The following is a 21,321-nucleotide window of genomic DNA, read 5'->3' as shown; positions in this document are numbered from 1 at the left end:
AACCAGTTCTTTTAGGTTTCTGGAGTCATTTCTGGGCTTTAATTTCCTGATACATAGGAAAGAAAACCAAAGATGGTTTGTCTTGATCACTGAGTGAATCTTTACTAGGCAGTTTGGTGCCATTGCCTACTGGGTGCCATGTCAGTACAATGCTGTTGTTTAGTTGCAAAGTTGTGTCTGACTCTTTGGCTACCCCACAGACTGCAGCCTGCCAGGTCCCTCTACCCACAGCAAGAATACTGGAGTGGGTTACCATTACACTGTATTTTATTACATAAGTAAGACACGGCTTGCAGATTACACTGACTTGCTGCTGTTTACACTGTGATTTCTCAAACGGAACAGGATAGTTTTGAACAACTGCACCGAGAAGGCTTGATGCACTGGAAATGCTTCAAAATGCAAAAACCCTTTTCATGGGTCAAAATACTCTGTTAGTTTGACTGTCCTTAGTTGGATGTTGTGTATGAGTCTGTTTCAGTCAGATTCATGTCCAGATATAATCAAATAATTTTGCCACCTGAATCCTTTTGTGAGCATGTTAACACGAAAGGATTTTGTACAAAGTAATAATAAGTAAGTGTGCTTGGAAAATACTAAGCTTCAAATCAGATACACCTTTAGTGCTATTCATTGAATAGTTTGTTATAACATGATTTATTGACTGGTACAAGCATTGGGTTTTGGGAAACTACATATTTATTTTGTGTGTATTGCAATAGATCAGATGATCAAGTCTTCCAAATTTGGCCAAAACAAATATGCAAAATGAACATAAAGAAAGACTTTTCAATCTTATGCTATATCATTGTACCCTATACAATATAAGTATGTAATATCCCCAATCTTGATCACACTTAAATTAGCACTGACGTAAATGTGTGAAAGAAACTTTATGTTACAAGCGAAAGACTGTCAACATGCCGAGGCATTATTTTCCTGTGATTTCACTACATTATACAATTAAAAAGTTTAATAATTGAAAGGGCTAATATCCAACTACACTAATGTGATTTTTTAAAGAGAATGAAGATCTAAAACAAACTGCCATAAAGTGATCAACAGAAACAAACAAACAAAAAACCCTTCCTGAATAACTGAAGACAATAACTCCTTGTGTACTAGGATTGTTTTTTAAACTTTTACAACTTCAACTCCATTGTTTTCATACCTGTGTTAAATGTTCACTTATGGGTCAGAGGTTTCAGCACGTTTTGTGTTTAATGGGAGACTTGGGATTATGGTAACATCATGATATGACACCATTTCACAGAAAACCTGAATCCAGATTACAGGCCCTGTTTGCTCTGAGTCCCGACGCTCCCATTCTTAGAGAACAGAATAAACATGAGCATATTTGTCAAAGACTTGCTGTCTTAATCACAAATGTCTTTGCGGATAATTTCCACCACCATGACGGAAGAGCCAGGAGGAGCATGCCTGTGTGTGTGTGTTTGTGTGCTCACTCAGTGTATGCATACACATGGGGTGACGCACACATCCATTCTTCTTGAATGAATGTTCAAATCTGTCCTGGTCTGAGTGAAATGAGAGTTCACCTTTTGCACATTTAGCCAATCCCAGCGCATTGATTCTCCGCCCCCAAAGAAATGCTCTAAATCCTGCCAAAATCCAAACGTTACTCTGTAACACTGAGTTGTATGAGATTTATTTCAATACTGAGGGCACGCTTTACACGCTATCAGGTATCAAGTTTTATTCATGCTTCAAGGAGTCATCTGCATTTGAACTCCTTAGCCTTGGCTCCTTCTGTTCTTCATGGCCCCAGCTAAACTCCTGGACTTCAATGTAGGAGCAAATTTTCGACTGTTATGAAGCTGAAATTTTCTTTTGTGCTGATTGTAATCAACAAGCATGTACTTGACTTGAGAGAGACAACCATTATTGTCAAGAGTGTTATTTTGCTCTTGAAATGTCTGTGGCAGTTCCTCTGTGGATAAGGTATTTTAACAGATAAGGAAGGCAACCCCTGAAAGTAATATTGGGCCATAATAAAGAATAGGGGATAGGGATGAGCAGAGTCCCTTGGCTTCAGGAAGCTACTTCAGAAACTCTGTCAGGAGTGAAGCTTTTCAAACTTTCATTTTTGCATGAATCACTTGGTGATCCTGTTAAGATACAGACTATGACTCTCTAAGCCCATGTGGGGCTAATTTACTAATAAAGCTCCCGGATGACGCTGATGGGTGCTGCTTGTGAACTATATTTTAAAAAGAAAGGGGCTAGTACATTTCAACAAAAAAAATTAATGTGAACAATCATATCAGCTCCATTTGCATGTTTTTACAGCAGTTCATTCTTAATTTGATCAATTTCATTCTATACAACAACATTCACTGAAAAAGGTAAAAACGGAATTATTATACTTTGTAAATAGAGTCCCTTTGCCCCAGTTTATGTATGATCAGATAGCCTCCATTATAAATACTGTTTTCTCTGCTTGAAAAGACGAGTGTGTTTTAAAGCAACGATGTAAGTGGATACCAAACCACATATCAGCTCTCGATTGTGATGTCTTTCATGCTTGGACTAAATAAATACTTTATATTATAGCTGATGTCCTTGTATAAGAAGTGTATTTCCTTTCAGTATCAGCATCCTGAAATGTCTGTCCACGCAGCAGGACATTGTTCCCGTAGCCCTCCACCAGCTTTTTTGAAATGCAATGGAAATGGAAAATTTGAATTTGGGGAGTTCGCTTCAGACAGAGCACTGAAGAAAGGAACCCTCTCAGACGTGGCAAAGGTTGTTTAAAGCCATCAGATCAGAGGAACAGGTCTGTAAGCCTGTGCAGTGATTCTGGGTGCAGCCACACATTTTCAGTTCCCTGGTGATCTCTGTGTTGGAAGGGAGCTCAGATGTGAAAGCCACTCGGAGATAAGCCGAGGCAACACCACTGCCGTCAGACATTGCTCTGCTGCAGCAAAAGCGTTCTCAGCTCTCTTTCCCTCTGATCCTCCTGCCTGTATTTCTCTTCAAGTTTCTGCTTCTCAGAATCTGCGCAGTAAAAGGTACAATCTGGGCTCTTCCGGATCTGTTCAAACTGACTGAAGTCAGCCACATACTTGCCGGTTTTTGAGAGAGAGACGACAGGCACAAACTCGAAGCCCCAGTAGATCTCCTCCGGGATGTAAGATGTGCGGCTCTGGCACACGGCGCTGGTGGACTCCACGGTGGCATTGAGGAGGACCACCAGCTCAAACTCCTTCTCCTTCAGGTTCTGGGGGGTGAGATCCCGCAGGGGGCTTGTCTCGTCCAGCACGTGGTAGAACGTCATGGGCAGGATGAGGAAGGGGCTCTCAGAAGAGGAGTCCACATGGAACTTGACGGTGGCCTGGTTCAGAAGGATCTGCTCGCCCTCCTTGGTGACATGGGTCTGGAGGAGCTTCCCCGAGAGCTGGCACTGGATCAGGAGACTCTTCCTCATGTTGGCCACCTGGATCACCAAGCACAGCTTCCCGTTCTGCTTGGTGATGACGGCACAGTGGCTGAACTTGATGGTTTCTGCCCGTTTTTTGGGTCTGGCAATTTTGGCCAGAAAGGTGCCCGTGATGAAGATCTCAATCAAGGTGGTGATGACCAGCTGGGCCACCAAGAGGAAGATGGCATGAGGGCATTCCTCGGTAATGGAACGGACTCCATAGCCGATGGTGGTCTGGGATTCCAGGGAAAACAGGAATGCCCCGGTGAGGGAGTCCACTCTCATGATGCATGGGGTGTGATTGGAAGGGGGCTCACTGGGCTCCAGGTCCCCATGGATAAAGGCGATGGCATAGTAGATCACCCCGAACAGGAACCAGGTCATCACGAATGTGGCGGCAAACAGGGTGAGCTTGTATCTCCACTTCATGTCAATGACGGTGGTCCACAAGTCTTGGAGGTAGAGCAAGTATATGCCGTCCACTTTGTCGATTCTCACGTTGCTGTGCCCACTCTTGGACATGACTCGGGGTCTGCTGGCCTTGAGGCCAGGGCCAGCGGTGTGCTTCACCAGGGGCGTGCTGGCCATGCTGATGTGAATCGGGTCCACGGTCCAGCTCACGGGACCACCTAAGGAAAGGACAAAGAAAGACGTCCCCTTACTGTCACGTGTCCAGAAAGTAGAAACACGATGCTCCTGCGAGATAAAAGTGAATGTACATGGAAGTTCACAAGAAAGGGGACGACTGAAGGCCAAATTCACCAATGTGCACCTGGGGATGGTGGCAGGAGAGAGCGCAGAGTAGAGACTGGAGACAAGGAGACCTGGGTTAGAGTCTTTCTTTCCAGCTGACTCAGTGTGTGACCTGGGGCACGTTATTTAACCTCTCTGGACCCCAGCTACCTAATCTGTGAACTAGGAATACAGTCTACTTCTCAGAGTTTTTGTGATGGTTGAATGAGATAATGGCTGTAAAGTGTCAAAACAGAACTTCACACTCAAAAAATGATGCTAGTCTTCTCTTTCTGATATCATACTCACAAGCATCCAGCCCACAGAGTATTGTGAATATTTACATATATTCAGCTTTCAAGGATTTTCAAGTATAGAAAATTTAAAAATAAGTTGACTTAGCATAGGGCCAGTACTGATATAACTAAAATGCTCCATCCATAAGCTACTTCTTGATGTAGTGATGGAAAACGTTAGCACAAACTTTAAAAACTTGGGTACCATTCATAAAAAATTTTAAAAGCTGTTCTTTTGCATGATATAGCAATAGCCATTAATAACCATTCATTTCCCCCCATAGCCTGATGAATTATTTGGAATCCTTGATCTGTCCCAGTTCTTGATTACAATGGGAAAGATCAAGCTATCCAACAACTGAAAACAAACTTAGAGAAAATAATCAAGATTTATTAATGGCTGTTTCTGCTGAGATAAAAGTTATCAATATAGAATATTAGGTGTAGCATTTAGGTATGACACAAAAATTCTGCCTTCTTTTGAGCTAAGTAGAATCAGCCTAAGTGTCTATTTTGAAGAGCTAGCAAACCATTACATAAGTACAGGCATCTGACAATGTAGCAGAACAGACTTACCTGGAAGAGGTACTAGGCTGCCATGCTGAGCCCCAGAGAATGCTCTGCATTTACAGACGGGGAAAAGCTGGGGTGAGGCCACGCAGCATCTTATAATGCCTGCCTTGTGACTGAGATAAGTTACCCCCACATTCCTTGGAAAAGATAATGTGAGTGATTACAGGGTTACCACCGGGCTGGCATGATTTTCCACCTCAGTGGCATTTTAATAATAATAAAAAATTTCTCCCTTTAAAATGACACTGGCATACAGTGGTCTGTGATTCATGCAGTAATCTTCGCTGTTGGAATAACGTTGTCTCAGTAGAATTTTCTAAAATAATCCTCTGGGCAAATCCCTTCAAGGAATCTGAAACTGTATCCATTAAAGGCTAACACCTGTTAAGGATGCAGTAAATCTGCTGGGATTTTTAATTTTCCTCTTGCACTGTTAGAGTGTGCTGTTTACTGCCTGACCCTTGAAACGATTTTTTTTTTCTCAGAAAGGGGAGTCTCTTTTTCATTTTCCTTGCAAAGAATGGCCCTATGTTATCCAGAATTTATTTTTCTTGTTAAAACCTATTCCACTAATTTGGGGACCAGTCTAGATGAAAAGTAGGCTTCTCTGGTGATTTAGACAGGAAAGAATCTGCCTGCGATACAGGAGACCCGGGTTCGATCCCTGGATCAGGAAGCTACCCTGGAGAAGGGAATGGCAGCCCACTCAGTGTTCTTGCCTGGAGAACCCCATGGACAGAAGAACCTAAAGGCCACAGTCCATGGGGTTGCAAAGAGTTGGACGCAACTGAGAAACTTAGTACAGGATATAATTTAGTGTGGGCTTTATCAGACCGTTAGCAGCCCCTCTCAGGAATCAAGAGGAAAGCGACCACAGTGGAAGTCTGGAAACATAATGGCAAGCTGGCATGCCCAAGTGCCTAGTCAAGCTCAGAACACGGGCACTGGCAAAGACAAACTCGGCTTATGGACAAGTAATTGCATGCGCTTAAAATAAAACGAAACTCTTAGGGGAAAGTGCATACCATTCAACCCACTGAAGTGAAAACAGAAGCTTAAGTTTTCTTGCGCGCATGATACACAACTGTCCTGCGGCACAAACGAAGCTCCCAGTTCAGGCTTCTGCCAGAGGCTGGGAGACTTGGCCCTGTTGTTACGAAGGCAGGGCCACGATGCTTCTGTTTTAACCTCTCTTTTCAAAGGGGCAGAGGAGGCTAGGGATGAGCTGACTCTGTCTCCTCTTTCTCCCCAAAGCTCTTGTGCTGCAGTTTTGCACAACTGTTGTTGGAATCAATGACCCCAACGGTCATCTGAGGATGAGGGTCATATACGGGGGAAGAAAACCTAGATAGATGGGGATAAGGGCCTTGGGATCAGCCTCTCACTGTGCAAAAGAGTGGCTGGTGGACAGTACCCCAAGGCTAAACACCCACTCCCTCCCTCCCACCACCCCACGCCCCCAGAACCGTGTGCTACCTGGGGGCTCACTCGGCCAGCCGGCGGGTCAGATGGCGTCTTCTCCAAGGCAGGTGGATGGTCCTCACTCCCCTTCGTCCACCTGGCTACCATGGGACTCTGCTACTTCCTGAAAGAAAGAGGGCCACGTGGAGCTCACAGGTGTTTACTAAGAAACTGACCCAGTGAAACTGGCCCTCAGAGTTCACCTTCCACCCCCCACCCCCGTACCCCCTGGCGATCTGGCAGGGTGCCCGGAATAGATCAAAGCTCAAGGAGTGTTTCAAGAATGAAACTGAAGCCCCAGCCACAGCCCTCACTGTAGAATTCCCACCCTCTGGAGGGAGCTCAGTAGTAAAACACCCTGGAAAGAGTGGGTTAACTCACCCCCACCGAAGCCCACTATCGACTGACCGGCAAACAGGGAGGCAGGAAGGGGAAGCGCAGAGGAAGTAAACAGTGAGAATTGGAAGGGAAGAGTCTAGAATATTTTTACCGCCTGTGGAAATGCATTATTACTGTTGAGTCATAGAACATTAGAGTTTAAAAGAATGTCAGAACCAAGGCATCTGACACACGGTTTTCAAATGAGGAGACCTGGGAGGTTGCAGCAACTTGTCTTGCCCATGGCAGAAAGAACAAGCTCCAAAGTCTTTGGGAACTAGACCAGTGTTGTCAGCACACAAATCCCTCTTAAACCTCCAAAGTTTAATGCAATCTGTTCTGATGTCACTAGGCTCTTTGGCATTTTGGCATGCTCCTTTTCTGAAATACTTCTTGCTAAACTCTACATATATATTAGTACATATAATGGTACACACATATATATGGTAGGAATGGAAAACCAAAGAAATTAACTACTGTGAGCTAGAGCACACCATCCCATCAAAGAGAAATCAACCTGTAAATGGACAGAGAGACCCTGACCAATTAGGAGAAATAGTTATGCAAACACTAAGCAAGAATAGAGTGAGGACGGAGCCAGAAATGGTCCAAAGTGGGAAGTGTTAGTCACAGTCATATCTGACTGTGTGACTCCATGGACTGTAGACTCTGTCCGTGGAATTCTCCTGGCAAGAATACTGGAGTGGGTTGCCATTCTCTTCTCCAGCAGCTCTTCCTGACCCAGGGATACAATTCAGGTCTCCTGCATTACGGGCAGATTCTTTACCATCTAAGCCATCAGGGAAGGCCAGTCCAAAGTGGGAAAGATACAGAAAATAAAATGACAGTAATGAAGATTCAGGTGAGTGACAACAATGCTAAAGCTTCAGATCACCAATTACAGCACTCATCATCATAAACAGATAACACTAGAGCCAGGGACCAGCCACTCGTCTAGGTGCTTTTCACGTGTGGCCATAATTAGCCCTCAGAGCATCCCCATGAAGAGGAAACAGGGCCACAGAGAATCCAAGCTCTCAACAGCTGGCACCGGGCTGGAGGGTCCCTGTGAGGCCCCTGTGCCCACACTCTTGACCAGCCTGACGAAGACGCTCAGACCCTAAGTGCATGAGAGCTTCCCGGCAGGCTTGGCATTTCCGATTTGGTAGGTTTGGGGTGGAACCCCCCAAAAAAACTGCAGGTCTGAAGAGTTCCCAGATGCTGCTGCTGCTCCAGGAACACACTTTGAGAACCAACACACTGGATACAGAAGTTGAATCGTTATCAACATCTTAACAGCTTTCCCCTCTTGGTGAATATCCTATCCCCGACTTGCCCTTAGAGTTCTAAAGTAACACTATTGCGTATAGATGTGGAGAACATCTGTCTGTTACTTTTCAGAAATGCACAGTCTCCACCATCCTCATAAATAAAGGAAAGCCAGTGACGCGGCGCCCCACGGCTAAGTATTAGTTCTTTAAAGGAGCAGTAGGGCTTCCCTGGTGGCTCAGGGCCAAAGAATCTGCTTGCCGATGCAGGAGACACAGGTTCGATCCCTGATTAGGGAAGATCCTGCATGTCAGAGAGCAACTGAGCCCGGGCGCCACAAATACCCTGTGCTCTAGAGCCCAGGACCTGCAACTACGGAAGCCCACGCACCTAGGGCCTGTTTCCACAGCAAGAGAGGCCACCACAATGAGGGGCCTGCATACCACAACTGGAGAGTCACTCCACTCTTCACGACTAGAGAAAAGCTTGCCCAGCAACAAAGACCCTGCACAGCCAAAAATTAGACAGAGAAATAAATGATTTTTTTTCAGTAGCAATACATGGAGAATCTGATCAAAACTATAATACATTATCTATATTTATCATAGAAATGTTACATAAATATTATGTTACAGAATATGTAAGCATTATATGCAATAAAACTCATGTTATATATTTACAGTACACATGTTTACGATACAATTTATGCTTACAATAAAATTTGTTATATAATACAGTAAACATAAACATTTATATTACATTAAATATTTATTGTAATGTAAATAATGCTAGTAGAAATATTAGCCAACATTAAGCACAGGCAAGTCTTTCATTTCCACAATAGACTTTCACCCACAACTTTTACTAACTAAACTGTTTTTACAGGGTATCTTGACTCTCAAAAATGGGATAATCGCGCTAACTTTCACATAATGCTTGGTTAGGAAAAGAAAATATGGTTTAAGAAGGATTTTTTTTTTTTCTCTTAGTACAACACTGAGAACTTCTAAGAATTTAGAACTCTGCTGAGTCAAATTTTGGAAGTTTTCAGTTTGTCCATCCTGGGAAAAAGTTCTGTGTTCCCTGGTGGGCGAACAGAATGCATGCAGTTGCAGAAAAAAAAAATTTTTAAATGAGGAGACAGTCGCTGCCTAAACCTGGAGCTTCTCAATCACGCCTCCAGTGATCTCATTCTACATACCTTCAAATGGGGTGGCGAGGCTTAAAGTGAAATTCAAATCCAACTATAACTTCCAGATTTCCAGACTAGAATTGGCATTTGAGGGACTCTGACTTGAGAACGCTAGCAAAACAGCTGCCTGTTTGTAAGAAAACTTGCATAAAAAGCTTTCCCAGGTGTCAAATATTTGTGACAAAGCAATCTTTTGATGATCTCTCTCTTTGCTACGAATCCGAAACACCTGGCTGATATTTCACTTGAAGTGTACATGGGTTTAAATATTAAGTGCTGAAATATGTTTTTTAAAAAGTGCTTGACAAGAATGTAGTTGGGGTTCACTGCACTCGAAAGGTTTAAAGGTAATGGAAAATAAACTCAGCGAGGCTTAGCTAGCCTGTCTCTGGGTCCTGTGACTGTGGTCACATAAACACGCGCGGGGCCCTTTGGCGCTGGCCTCCCGCCATCTTCCGCCCGCTCTTCCGAGCAGCCTCGGCCTCGCTCCAGCGGCTGCGCCTCCTGCTCTGAATCCGCTTCTTGGCTTCCTCCACGTCAGCTGAGGACACGGATGGCTTTGCTCAGGTGACCTCAGAACTGGGCGTGCTCATTAACGACAACAAGGTGTACCGGGTGGCCCCTCAACAGGTTCCCAAGGGTGGCCCTTTGGTTGTTATCTGCCGGGGAAACGACTCTTTCCTCCTGCAAACCCTTCTGAGGACTAAGGGTGCCTGGGAGGACTGGCAAGGTTGAGAGGCTGTGGCGTTGGGCATTCTTCTCCATGAGGAATACGAGGATCTGGTTAAGGTTACGGCAAACCCACCACTGGTGTCCTGTATCTTAATGAGCTGTCTTTGAAGAGAGGAACTTGGAGCCTCGCTTTTCCTTGTGGTGGTTGTGGCTTCCAGTCTCTGGGGGGCCCATCGTCCGTCCATGAGCCTCCTTCCCCGAGGCCGTCCTGCTGGGAGATGTGTGTTCATCCTCTGGGTCAGATGTGGTCACGTGACCGCTTCAGCCAATGGCATGTCCGCTGCGGTGACCCAAGTCTCACCTGAACGGAGTGAGGATGGCTCAGTTCTGGTTCTGCCCCGGCTCTCAGGGGAGGCTCGGAGTGGACCGTTTCTTCCTCTGGACAGCGATGGGGGCTGGGGTGGGGTGAGGGAGACCCTTGGAAGTGAGCTGCAGCTGAACCCAGGCTGGCTCATAACACGGGAGAGGAAAGAGTCCTGTGACCTTGTTGAGTTCTTGGACTTGTCTGATACTGTAAGTCACTCAGTCGTGCCCGACTCTTCGTGAACCCGTGGACTGCAGCCCACCAGGCTCCTCTGTCCATGAGATTTTCCCAGGCGAGGATACTGGAGTGGGTCGCCATTTCCTTCTCCAGGGGATCTTCCCAACCCAGGGCTCGAACCCAGGTCTCCTGCACTGCAGGCAGAATCTTTACCCACTGGGCTACAAGGGGAGCCCCTTGTCTGATACGGAGACACAACCTAGTAAAAGTCTGACCACAGCGATGCTCTTAGTACAAATTTTTGTATTTCGGGACGAAGTGTCAGATCTAAAAGTTACTGTATTTAAAAAAACAAAAAAACAGATGAAGTCTTGAAATAGCCCTCAGTGTGAACTTCAAATGTTGGTCTATGGCTAAACACCGAATAGGAAAAGAATATGTATACTACCATGTGTAAACAGATAGCTGGTGAGAAGGTGCTGTATAACTCAGGGAGCCCAGCCTGGCACTCTGCGATGACCTAGAGGGGTGATGGGGGGTGGGAGGGAAGCTCAGGAGGGAGGGGACACATGTATACTTATGGCTGATTTTCATTGTAGTAATGTAGAGACCAACACGACATGATGATTTTCCTCCAATTAAAAATTAAAGAAAAGAAATATAAACCTCTTAAGATTTCAACAGGAAGAAAGGGTTGCCTGATCCCGAAGGACAGCATAGAAAAAGTGAATAATTTTTCTCTTTCCAATACTTTGAAATCGTTACTTACATTTCTCAGGATAAGGCGATTTTTCAGGGTAAGATATAAGAGCCTCAGATCCTGTTGTTCTTATTTCTGTGGAGCAAGAAGTCCTTGTTTAAGGATCATGTAGCACCGTGACCTGTGATGACCAGCACACCAGACCTTATGTCATTGGTAGCCTTCACATGGGCTGGGGGCTGCTTAAAAAGGGACTGGGCCCTTTTCAAACCCTGGTGGCTCAGATGGTAAAGAATGTGCCTGCAATATGGGAGACTCAGGTTCAATCCCTGGGTTGGGAAGATTCCCCTGGAGAAGGAAATGGCAACCCACTTCACTATTCTTGCCTGGAGAATTCCATGGACAGAGGAGCCTGGCAGTCCATGGGGTCGCAAAGAGTCAGACATGACTGAATAAGTAACATACACACACACAGAGATAGTATTTTATTTAATCCTTCTCTTTACCTTGTGAAGAAAGTGTTTTCTTGATTTTCTAAATGAGGAATCTAAACTTTGAGAGATTCGATCATTTATATGCATTCATAAAAGTTAAAGGACCCTGTTGGCAAGCCAGACCTGTCTTCACACCTGTGCTCCTGTTAACCAAAACTAACTGTCCTCAAAACTAACCTCTGTCCTTAAAACTAACTCATAGCGGACATCTCTCACTGTTGAGCAATGTTGTGCAGCACATTGTCAAATGAGTCTGGCTCATTACATGTTAGTAGTCCTTAGAGAATCAACAGCTATAATTGATTTATTGCCTATCCTGTGCACACCTTATCTAAGGAGCTGTGTATTAACTTAACTCTCACTTAGATTCAAAAGGATTAATACCATTATTCCCAGCATCCAGGTAAAGAAACAGATCCAGCACAAGGTCTGTTTGAGTCTGTGAACCTCATTTCTCACCTCTATAACATGAGTTCTAGAACTTCAGCGAGCATCAGAATCACCATCACCTGGAGGCCTTGAAACACGCATGGCTCTGCCCAGTAGGTTTAGAGTGCTCAGCAACTCCGTGGTGTCTGACTCTTTGTGACTCTATGGACTGTAGCCCTCCAAGCTTGTCTGCCCATGGAATTTCCCAGGCAAGAGTATTGGAGTGGATTGCCATTTCCTCCTCCATGAGATCTTTTTGACCCAGGGATGGAACCCGTGTCTCCTGCATCTCCTGGCTTGGCAGGCAGACTCTACCACTGAGTCACCTGGGAAGACCCTCGGATTAGAGGAGAGCCTAGAAATCCACATTTCTAATGAGCTCCCAGGTGATGCTGAGGCTGCTCATCTAGAGACGATACTTTGAGATTAGAGTTATATAGAATTTTTGGGAAATTCACAAGCACATAAACTAGGTTGCCTAAAAGTTCAGTCCCGTTGCTTTCAGGTAAAGGAGTGGGCCCTTGGGTGTGCGAAGGAATAGCAAGTTAAAGGGGCCAAGAATACAAATATATGATAGCTGATGGGTGGCATTTTCAGTTAGCCAGAAAAGGGCCTCCTAGGGTTTAGAAGTTCAGATGAATTGTCTTGAGGGGGAAAATGAGAATTTGGGGGGAAAAGCAAGCAACTGGTTTAAAAATTCTCCAAGTTTTCTTTCTAGGATGATGGATACCATCTTACTCGGATGATGGATACCATCTTACAGTAGACTTGAGGATTCATTAGCTAAGAACACCAGAGGCTGGAGGAAAGATCCTGGAGCTTAGGATTGAGAGAGCTGAATCTAGAAGGACCTTAGCAGTCCTCTTGCTCAGGCTTCCCCTAAATGTGTGGCTCAGATGGTAAAGAATCCGGCTTTACCCACAGGAGACACGGGTTCGATCCCTGGGAAGATCCCCTGGAGAAGGGAATTGCTACCCACTCCAGTATTCTTGCCTGGAGAATCCCATGGACAGAGGAACCTGGCGGGCTTCTGTCCATGGGGTCAAAAAAAATCAAACAGGACTAAGTGACTAACACAGATAAGCGGTAGAGGTGTTCCACAAATAAAGTGACTTGTGGTTGGATAATTTGGGGATGTCTTGCATCCCGAACCCTCAAGTACCCCACTGTCTCCACCTACTGTAGACTCATGCTGCACATCTGTTTAGTACAGTATAGCAAAGAAACATGCTTAACCCTCTAAATCCGCCACTTGCCCAACATTTGAGAGCCCCCTGAGAAGGGCTGATCTGGTTTAAACTTTGGACTTTGTATCCAGGGAAAAAGAGGATCACAAAGTTGAGTGATTTATTCAAGGTCATTGAATCAGTGGCAGAAGTAGGGCTGGAAACAAAGCTTTGTGAGTCTTAGTCCATTTGATGGGGAGATGTCTAGCTCTCATTGTGGACATGAAATATCCTGAGATGAGCTATCCATCACCCCGGACCCTGGAGACAGGGCAGGATACAAAAGAAGGCCTGAAGCACAAGCATCACTTAGAAATGTTCATCAGAAGCTCCAGCTAAAGTGGTCCTGCCCTCGGGCCGCTAAATCAGAAGCAGCGTCTTAAAAACACCCGACTTCCGAAAGGATTATGTGGCTAGAGGTACTCACTTGGAGAACTGGCGAAGTCTTTTGCGCCTTATTGTATGTTGGAAAAGCATCAAATACTGCTTTAAAGACAAATCCCACATTTGACATTGCATGTGAGCCTCTAATGATCCAATTTGCCTCTGTGGTCAAATATTTAGCCTTTTTCCTATGTTTCCATTCCATTATTATTGTTTCAAATTCCATAAGTAACTAAAAAATCCTTTTCCATCTCTCCATGCGGTTTGCATAGTTATGCTCTTTACCCCTCAATGTAGACTCTTCTAACAATTTTTTTGTTCTGTAGAATATCAAGCTTTCCCTGGATAAAGACAGGTTTAAACAGATACTGAGTTCACTAGCAAACTCATTTTCCATTTTCCATAGCAAAGAATCCGAGCCCTGGAATAAGGTATCATTTGCTGAATATTTTTCTAAAGACAGTTTAATTTCTGGCCCTTTATTTTGGGAGAGAGCTGGCTAACCCAAATAAAACATTATACATCTGTCTGTTGTTATGAGTGACCAACTTCAGCTGAACATCATTACTTAATAACAGTTAACTTTCCTATAGAGTAAAAATGTGCAGCAGCTAAAAAGCAAATGGAAATTTCCTTTGGTTTACCACCCTTGGTCTCTCCATGCTCCGACATGTGAAGAGCTTGGGTAATAAGCATATACTCCCCTCTAATCACAGCATGGTTTGGACTTGCATTGTTGTAAGATGACTGGCAAAACAGGAAAATTTATGTCTGAGGGAAAAAAAAACAAGGCCGATTGGATTGCACTAGACGCCCTAATGCACTGCCCCCAACTTTGTCTTTAGGGAAGAGATTTAACTAGCCCGCGGAATCTTACTTTCTATTCTTGTCTGGATTCATTCAAATGTGCCGAAGGGGAGATGGCTCCAAACTTGAGATAAAGAGATGAAAATGTAGAGTGTTTGGGTGTGTCTGATCATAACCAGTAACCTGGAAATAATTCAGGACAGCAGGTATCTGGTTTTTTTTCAGATGATACTTGCAGAGAGACAAATATTTTATTTAGTGTATTCTATTCAATGAAACTTCAAACTGGGTATTATCAGAGCTCTAAAAGAGGAAGAAAAAAATGGAAAGCAAGAAAGCAAGTTTGTTTGCTGAAGCCCCCGTTTCTGGCCTTCAAAAGTTGCTTGAGGCTAGATCGCTGCATTTTACATTGCATCATTATATAATTTGCAATACTCAGACTGACTTTTCCCTAAAAATCTCTCACTCACTAAGATGTTGAACCCACCGCCTTTAACAATAACAATTTTTCTTTGTCTCACATTTATTATATATTTTTTACTATGATGAAGGCATAGATTTACAGAAAGTGTGTGTGTGTGTGTGTGTATTCTCAGTCACTCAGTCATGTCCAATTCTTTGCAGCCTGTGAACTGTAGCCCACCAGGCTCCTCTGTCAAGTAGATTCTCCAGGCAAGAACACTGGAGTAGGTTGCCATTTCCTACTTCAGGGGATCTTCCCGACCCAGGGATCAGACCCACGTCTCTTACATCTCCTGCCTTGCAAGTGGATTCTTTAACCGCTGAGTCACTGCTGATAAAAAGAGTAGCGTATTATAAATATATGCACTGAATTTCAGCTGGCTTGTTTTTCTGGCTTCATATTGACTACAGTTTCTTCTGTTCAAAATAAATTTTGACTTCTTGGCCTTGAACAATTAATGATTAATGGGTTTTGGTGTGATTCCCCTGGACGCAAGAGTGAAATTCTCGGTTATTTCTACGCTCTTCATTGTCATGATTGAAATCTCATCCCAAACAAAGGAAATTATGACTATTCCTTGATTTAGAACCAAGGATTTATTTAACAATAGGATGAATGTCAAAGGTTTTGGAATTCAGTTTCACTGTCAGTCTAAACTTTGACCACATTTTTCTGATATAGAAAATGAAGTATCATGCGATCTCAAGCAGACACAGTCAAAACTAAAATTCTTGGACTGTGGTCAAGGTACTTTAAGGTCTGGCAATATTTCTGAGTTGTCCACTTTTCCCAAAGTTGAAAATATAGGTGTTTGTGATCACTGAGTAATAATAAGAAAATTTCAGATTTCAAAATATTAATAGCATCACATTTAATCTGAGATCTTTGGCACTGAAATTACCTCCATCAGTCAACAGAGTAAGAAAACACATTTTAATCATCTGTTGGGGAATATTGGCCCAATTTTAGTGTTTTTAGGGTTGCCAGATAGAATATGAGATGGTGAGTTAAAACTGAATTTCAAATGGACAACAAATGATTTTTAGTTTAAGTATGTCATTCAGTACTTGATAAATACTTATTCTCAAAATTAGTCATTGTTTATTTGAAATCCACATATGTGTACCATATAGATAGAGTAAAAAGGAGTCCTATATTTTTATTTGCTAAACCTGGGAACCCTAGGTTAGAGCAGATCAATGTTCAAGGGTAGCTCAGAAAGTTAAAAAAAAAAAAAAAAACTCAGACAAGGTTCAAAGCGCAGACAGCTTTCTTAGAAGAACAACCCATATTTTCCCAATACTGGGAGTCCTGGAAACAACTCGGACATTAATGGGAGGAAAGCTTTATCATGCATGGTGCACCAGAAGGTGTCAGGAAGTCTCGTAAACCTAGTAAGCTGGCCTCATTTTTAATATTTCAGCTCAGGGACTCTTTTAAAAATATCTTTTATTGAAGTGTAATTTGCAATGCTGTGTTAATTTCTGCTGTGCAGCAAAGTGACTTGGTTATACAGATATGCATGTATTCTTTTTCATATACTTTTCCATTATGGTTTATCACAGGATATTGAATATGGTTCCCTGTGCTATACAGTCGGATCTTATAGGTAGGCTGTTTATCCATTCTGTATATAACAGTTTGCATCTGATAACCCCAAACTCCCACTTCATTCCTCCCCCTCCCTCATGGCAACCACAAGTCTGTTTTCTACATGGCTCAGGGATTTTTGGGAGAAGGCAATGGCACCCCACTCCAATACTCTTGCCTGGAAAATCTCATGGACGGAGGAGCCTGGTGGGCCGCAGTCCATGGGGTCGCTAGGAGTCAGACACGACTGAGCGACTTCACTTTCACTTTTCACTTTCATGCATTGGAGAAGGAAATGGCAACCCACTCCAGTATTCTTGCCTGGAGAATCCCAGGGACGGGGGAGCCTGGTGGGCTGCCATCTATGGGGTCGCACAGAGTCAGACACGACTGAAGCCACTTAGCAGCAGCAGCAGCAGGCATATTGAAGGGCTTCCCTGGTAGTTCAGCTGGTAAAGAATCTGCCTGCATTTCAGGAGACCCAGGTTGGATTCCTGGGTCGGGAAGATCTACTGGAGAAATAGGCTACCCTCTCTGGTATTCTTGGGCTTCACTGGTGGCTCAGCTGTAAAGAATCTGTCTGCAATGTGGGAGACCTGGGTTCAATCCCTGGGTTTGGAAGATCCCCTGGAGAAGAGAAAAGCTACCCACTCCAGTATTCTGGCCTGGAGAATTCCATGGAAAGGGTGGTGAGCTGAAATGTTATTTCAAGATCTCTGAAGCAACTATGTGTTGAAATACTGTGACTTCCACTATGATGAAATCACACCTGGGACTAAAATGATGGTGGTATGTTACACATTCATAGTAAAAAAAAAAAAGTCTAGATTTTAGCTACAGGTGATCTTCCCCTGCCCTACCTCATCCTTCCCTACCATCCCAGGTCACAGACATGCTTGATTCTACCCCTCATTTCTCCAGGTTCCATGGACCTGGGTGTAAACCTTGCTGTGGGTAAGATAGTAATTCTGATAATGTCAATAATGTCACGTCTGATAATGTTAACATCTGATCATGTCAATTGGGCCAGCCTATTAAATTCTTCTTGATTAATTTCCTGTAAACACTCTCTTGCTGTTGATAATGACCAGCCTTTCAGATAGATAGCTTCCCTGGTGGCTCAGACAGTAAAGAATCTGCTTGCAATGCAGAAGACCCAGGTTTGATCTCTGAGTCAAGAAGATCCCCTGGAGGAGGGCATGGCCACCCACTCCAGTAGTCTTGCCCAGAGAATCCCATGGACAGAGGAGCCTGGCGGGCGACAGTCCATGGGGTTGCAAAAGAGTCCGACAGAACTGATTGACTAACACTTTTTTTCACTTTCTTCTCTTTTCAGATAGATGCTATTTCTTCTGGAAGAAGAATTGGGATATTTCACAGCTGAAATCACCGTGGACTCCTTTTCTGGCAAGACATCTCTGTGGGCGCTAGTGTTGGCAGTGACCATTTCTCTGGTGCTCACATCATTGGAGCAACCATACCCCCCAGGGAGACAGTCCAATACCCCCTCCTCGAACTCACGGTACAGTTTCTTACAGAAGGAAATAGCATCTCGGGTACACACGTGATGCTGTTTTTACAGCATCATGGGCTGATTTCTCAGAACTGGAAAGGTGAAGCTTTACACTTCAAACACTATTTGGGGGCATGCAACTATATGGTAGCATGATTTCATCATAACTCTTACCAGGAAAAAAGAAAGCTTACTTCTCTGAAGAGTCATGTAGACAACAGACGCCTTCATAAATCCTCCAGCAGCCTCTACTGCTGACAGGATAGATCCTGATCACCTTTGCAAAGCAGAAAGCTCTTCTCAGCCCTGGCTGTCTGCCCTCCTCAGCTTTGTTGCCTCCAGAATGTAGCCTGAGTGAGTACTTGCCGTTTCCTGACTGCTCGGTGTGCTCATGGCTCCATGACCAGCCGCTGCCCCTTCCTAAGGGCGCTTGTCCTGCTCTCTCTTCCTGTCAAATGCTACCTGTTTCTCAAATGGCAGGTTGATTATTACCTCCTCTGTACTTAAAAATAAATGAATGAATAAATAAACCCTTCTTCAGAGGCAGCATAGCGTAAAGGTTACGAGGACAGGGTCCTATGTCCACCCTGCTCTATTTAAAATGCCCAACCAACAAGGGCCCACCATATAGCACAGGGAACTCTCCTCAATGGTACGCGACAGCCTGGATGGGAGGGGAGTTTGGAAGAGAATGGGTACATGTGTATGTATGACTGAGTCCTTTGCTGTTCACCTGAAACTATAACAACAGTGTTAACCGACTGCATCCCAGTACAAAACAGAGAGGAGAAAAAAAAATCACATAAAAGAAGAGAGGGTCCTGTTTCTGCTAAAAGTTGCTGTGTGACTCTCAACAACTTAATTAAGCCCTCTGAAATTCAGTTTCCTCCTCTGCACACTAGTGCTACTAACCATGCTGATTTATGCTAGGGTGGTGTGAGGTTAAACATAAAAAGCACCTTAAAACTCCACCTGTTCACACTAGGGATGATATGAGTTAGCTGTTACTGTTATATGTTTGCAATAAGCAAAACACACAAAATGTGACTTACCCAAAGAAAATTTACCACCAAGGACAGAGTTCTTGTAAGTCAGTAGAAATCCTTTTCCCCCAAATAGTAACATTTACAAATCATTCCAAATAAATGTACTTGAAGCTATTTCAACAGTTATTCATTCATTCGGTCACCAAGAGTGTATGAAGCACCTACTATGTGCAGCACTGTGGAGGGGCCTGGAGATCCAGCAGGCAAAAAGACTGACTTGGTCCTTGCTTTCATGGAGTTTCCAACAGAGCAGGGAAAGAAAGTAAATAAGTCGTTAGAATAGAACATGGGGTGTACAACACGTCCTAGCCTGGGGTTCCAGGAAGACTTCCTTGGGGAGGTGGCATTAAGGTGGAGACATCAAGATGGATGAGCACTTGGCAGGTTAGCAGGCAGGCTGGGAGAAGGATGAGTGTTCGGGCAGAGGGCCACTTGGCATTTGCCAAGGCTTGGAGTTTTCACCTTCCAGGAAGTGAGTTGGGGGAGGTGGAGAGGGTGTGGGAAGGAGCTTAGGGCTGAACCACACCATGCAAGGCTTGGTGGGCCCCCGTGAGGACCATCAGCATCTTCCTAGCTGAACGAGAAACATCTCCGGGTTTCCTTCAAGGAAGAGAGCGGATCGGACTTTCTTTCCAAAATCATCAAGAGGCAAGCATAGATGCTGTAAGTCTGGTTATCAGGCACTTTCTATAAACCAAGCTAAAATCACTGATGTGTGTGCGGACAAGGATGGTGTCAGTGGAGCAAGAGGAGCCGGGAGCTCAGAGTCACACACTCCAGGTAGAATCAACAGGCATCTCTGACAGCTGGGTGTTGGGGCATGAGTGGAGAGGTAGACGAGGTCTCAGAGATAACTCCTGACATGAGAAAGAGGTGGATTGGGTGTGGGCAATCTGTGGATGCAGAGGACACAGAATCTTTACCTGTAGCTAAAAACCACTCCTGGGTTATCAGACACCCATGTTGTTAGGAGGTTTTGATATTGATCGATGTGGAGCTCACTCTGATACAAAATCTCAGTACAGAAACAGGATCCTGATCTGGAGGTGAGGTTTGAGGGGGTGTACTAGGGTGGGCTCCGATGAGAACTGGGGTCTGAGTTGATGGACCTGATGATGCGCAACAGAGAGGGCTGGGCAGGATGGATGCCTCTATTATTTAAGTCTACAAATAGAGTGAGACATGGAAATGGATGAGCTTCTCCTAGACGCAGGGTGTGAAAGAAGCAGTCCCAGACTGAGGCATGAGCAGCCCAGGGGCCAGGCAGATTGGAAGGCCTTGGCAAACGAGACCAAGAAGGAGCCAGGGATCCAAGAAGCACAGCTTTTCACTGATCAAATAATCAGAGATTTTAAAAGATGCATCAACATACTATATCCACAACTGTGCAGAGATAAATGGCTTTGTGCACGGCCTCAGATTGAGTCACTTGGCATAGCTTTTTTTCTGGCAACAACTTGACTGTGCATAACCAAAGTTTAAAACTACTTATTTATAATCTTTGACCCAGTCAATTTACTTCTAAGAATTAATAAAATATGCATCAGGATTATGTACAAGTGTGCTCTCTACATTAGTTATAATACTGAAACCTCCAAGCCAACCTGGATTATCGGTAACATGGACCCGATTTTAAATTTATAAAATATTTATAAGCTGAAATACTATGTAGTCTTTAAAAGTCATGGCAAAATGCTAACCACATTAAATTTTAGAAAAGCATTTAGAAAAGCTGAAAGGACAGGATAAGTGCTCTACTTTTCTCTTTCTCTAGATAAGATTAAAATGTTAACAAACAGCAGTTAATCTCTTCAAAGGAAAACAAAATTAGGAAGGTCTTTTTTAAACCAGACTTTCCATTTTTATGCAGCTAATCTGAAAATTCAATTTTCCTAACCCAGACCATTCCCAAACATTCCAGATTTTACTGTAAATGAGAAGTACTCACTGTGCTCTGCTGAGAAACTTTCCACACGCTGTCGTGGCCAAACCATATGAAATAATTTACTCTCAGAGTTGCTCCGAATATACAAACCCAAGAGCCTACTGTTCAGTAAGTGCACTGGGTTATTATTTCACATCAATTCAAATTACTTCATTTAAATGACTGAGT

At 43.9% G+C, this 21,321-nt stretch overlaps 1 protein-coding gene and 3 long non-coding RNA genes across 5 annotated transcripts in view; 1 reads left to right on the top strand and 3 right to left on the bottom strand.

The window, feature by feature from the left end:
• LOC138428229 (uncharacterized) overlaps nt 1–21,321 on the bottom strand; it is a 1,104,918-nt gene that overhangs the window by 1,001,715 nt on the left and 81,882 nt on the right. The gene's annotated exons all lie outside the window — the stretch shown is intronic.
• On the bottom strand, nt 639–6,609 carry KCNJ15 (potassium inwardly rectifying channel subfamily J member 15). The gene is made up of 2 exons (XM_069582354.1): nt 6,520–6,609; nt 639–4,071 (listed from the first exon to the last, which is right to left on the bottom strand). Exon 2 carries the CDS (start codon nt 4,028–4,030, stop codon nt 2,924–2,926), a length of 1,107 nt encoding a protein of 368 aa, XP_069438455.1. The 5' UTR covers nt 4,031–4,071; nt 6,520–6,609; the 3' UTR covers nt 639–2,923.
• LOC138436585 (uncharacterized) lies at nt 6,608–21,256 on the bottom strand. 2 transcript variants are annotated; one of them, XR_011255488.1, is made up of 4 exons: nt 21,157–21,256; nt 19,374–19,435; nt 11,326–11,391; nt 6,608–6,628 (listed from the first exon to the last, which is right to left on the bottom strand). It is a non-coding gene; the product is annotated as an uncharacterized lncRNA (long non-coding RNA). The 2 variants fall into 2 exon arrangements; XR_011255487.1 differs by lacking the exon at nt 6,608–6,628 and adding an exon at nt 8,590–8,656.
• The window catches only part of LOC138436587 (uncharacterized), a 44,080-nt gene continuing 42,367 nt past the window's right edge, over nt 19,609–21,321 (top strand). Inside the window, exon 1 of the long non-coding RNA XR_011255490.1 lies at nt 19,609–19,871. This is a non-coding gene — a long non-coding RNA (uncharacterized lncRNA). The remainder of the gene's footprint in view (nt 19,872–21,321) is intronic.

Source organism: Ovis canadensis, chromosome 1 (genome assembly GCF_042477335.2).
Source record: "Ovis canadensis isolate MfBH-ARS-UI-01 breed Bighorn chromosome 1, ARS-UI_OviCan_v2, whole genome shotgun sequence".
NCBI classification, from domain to species: domain Eukaryota; kingdom Metazoa; phylum Chordata; class Mammalia; order Artiodactyla; family Bovidae; genus Ovis; species Ovis canadensis.
This window is presented reverse-complemented; position numbering and strand designations above follow the sequence as displayed.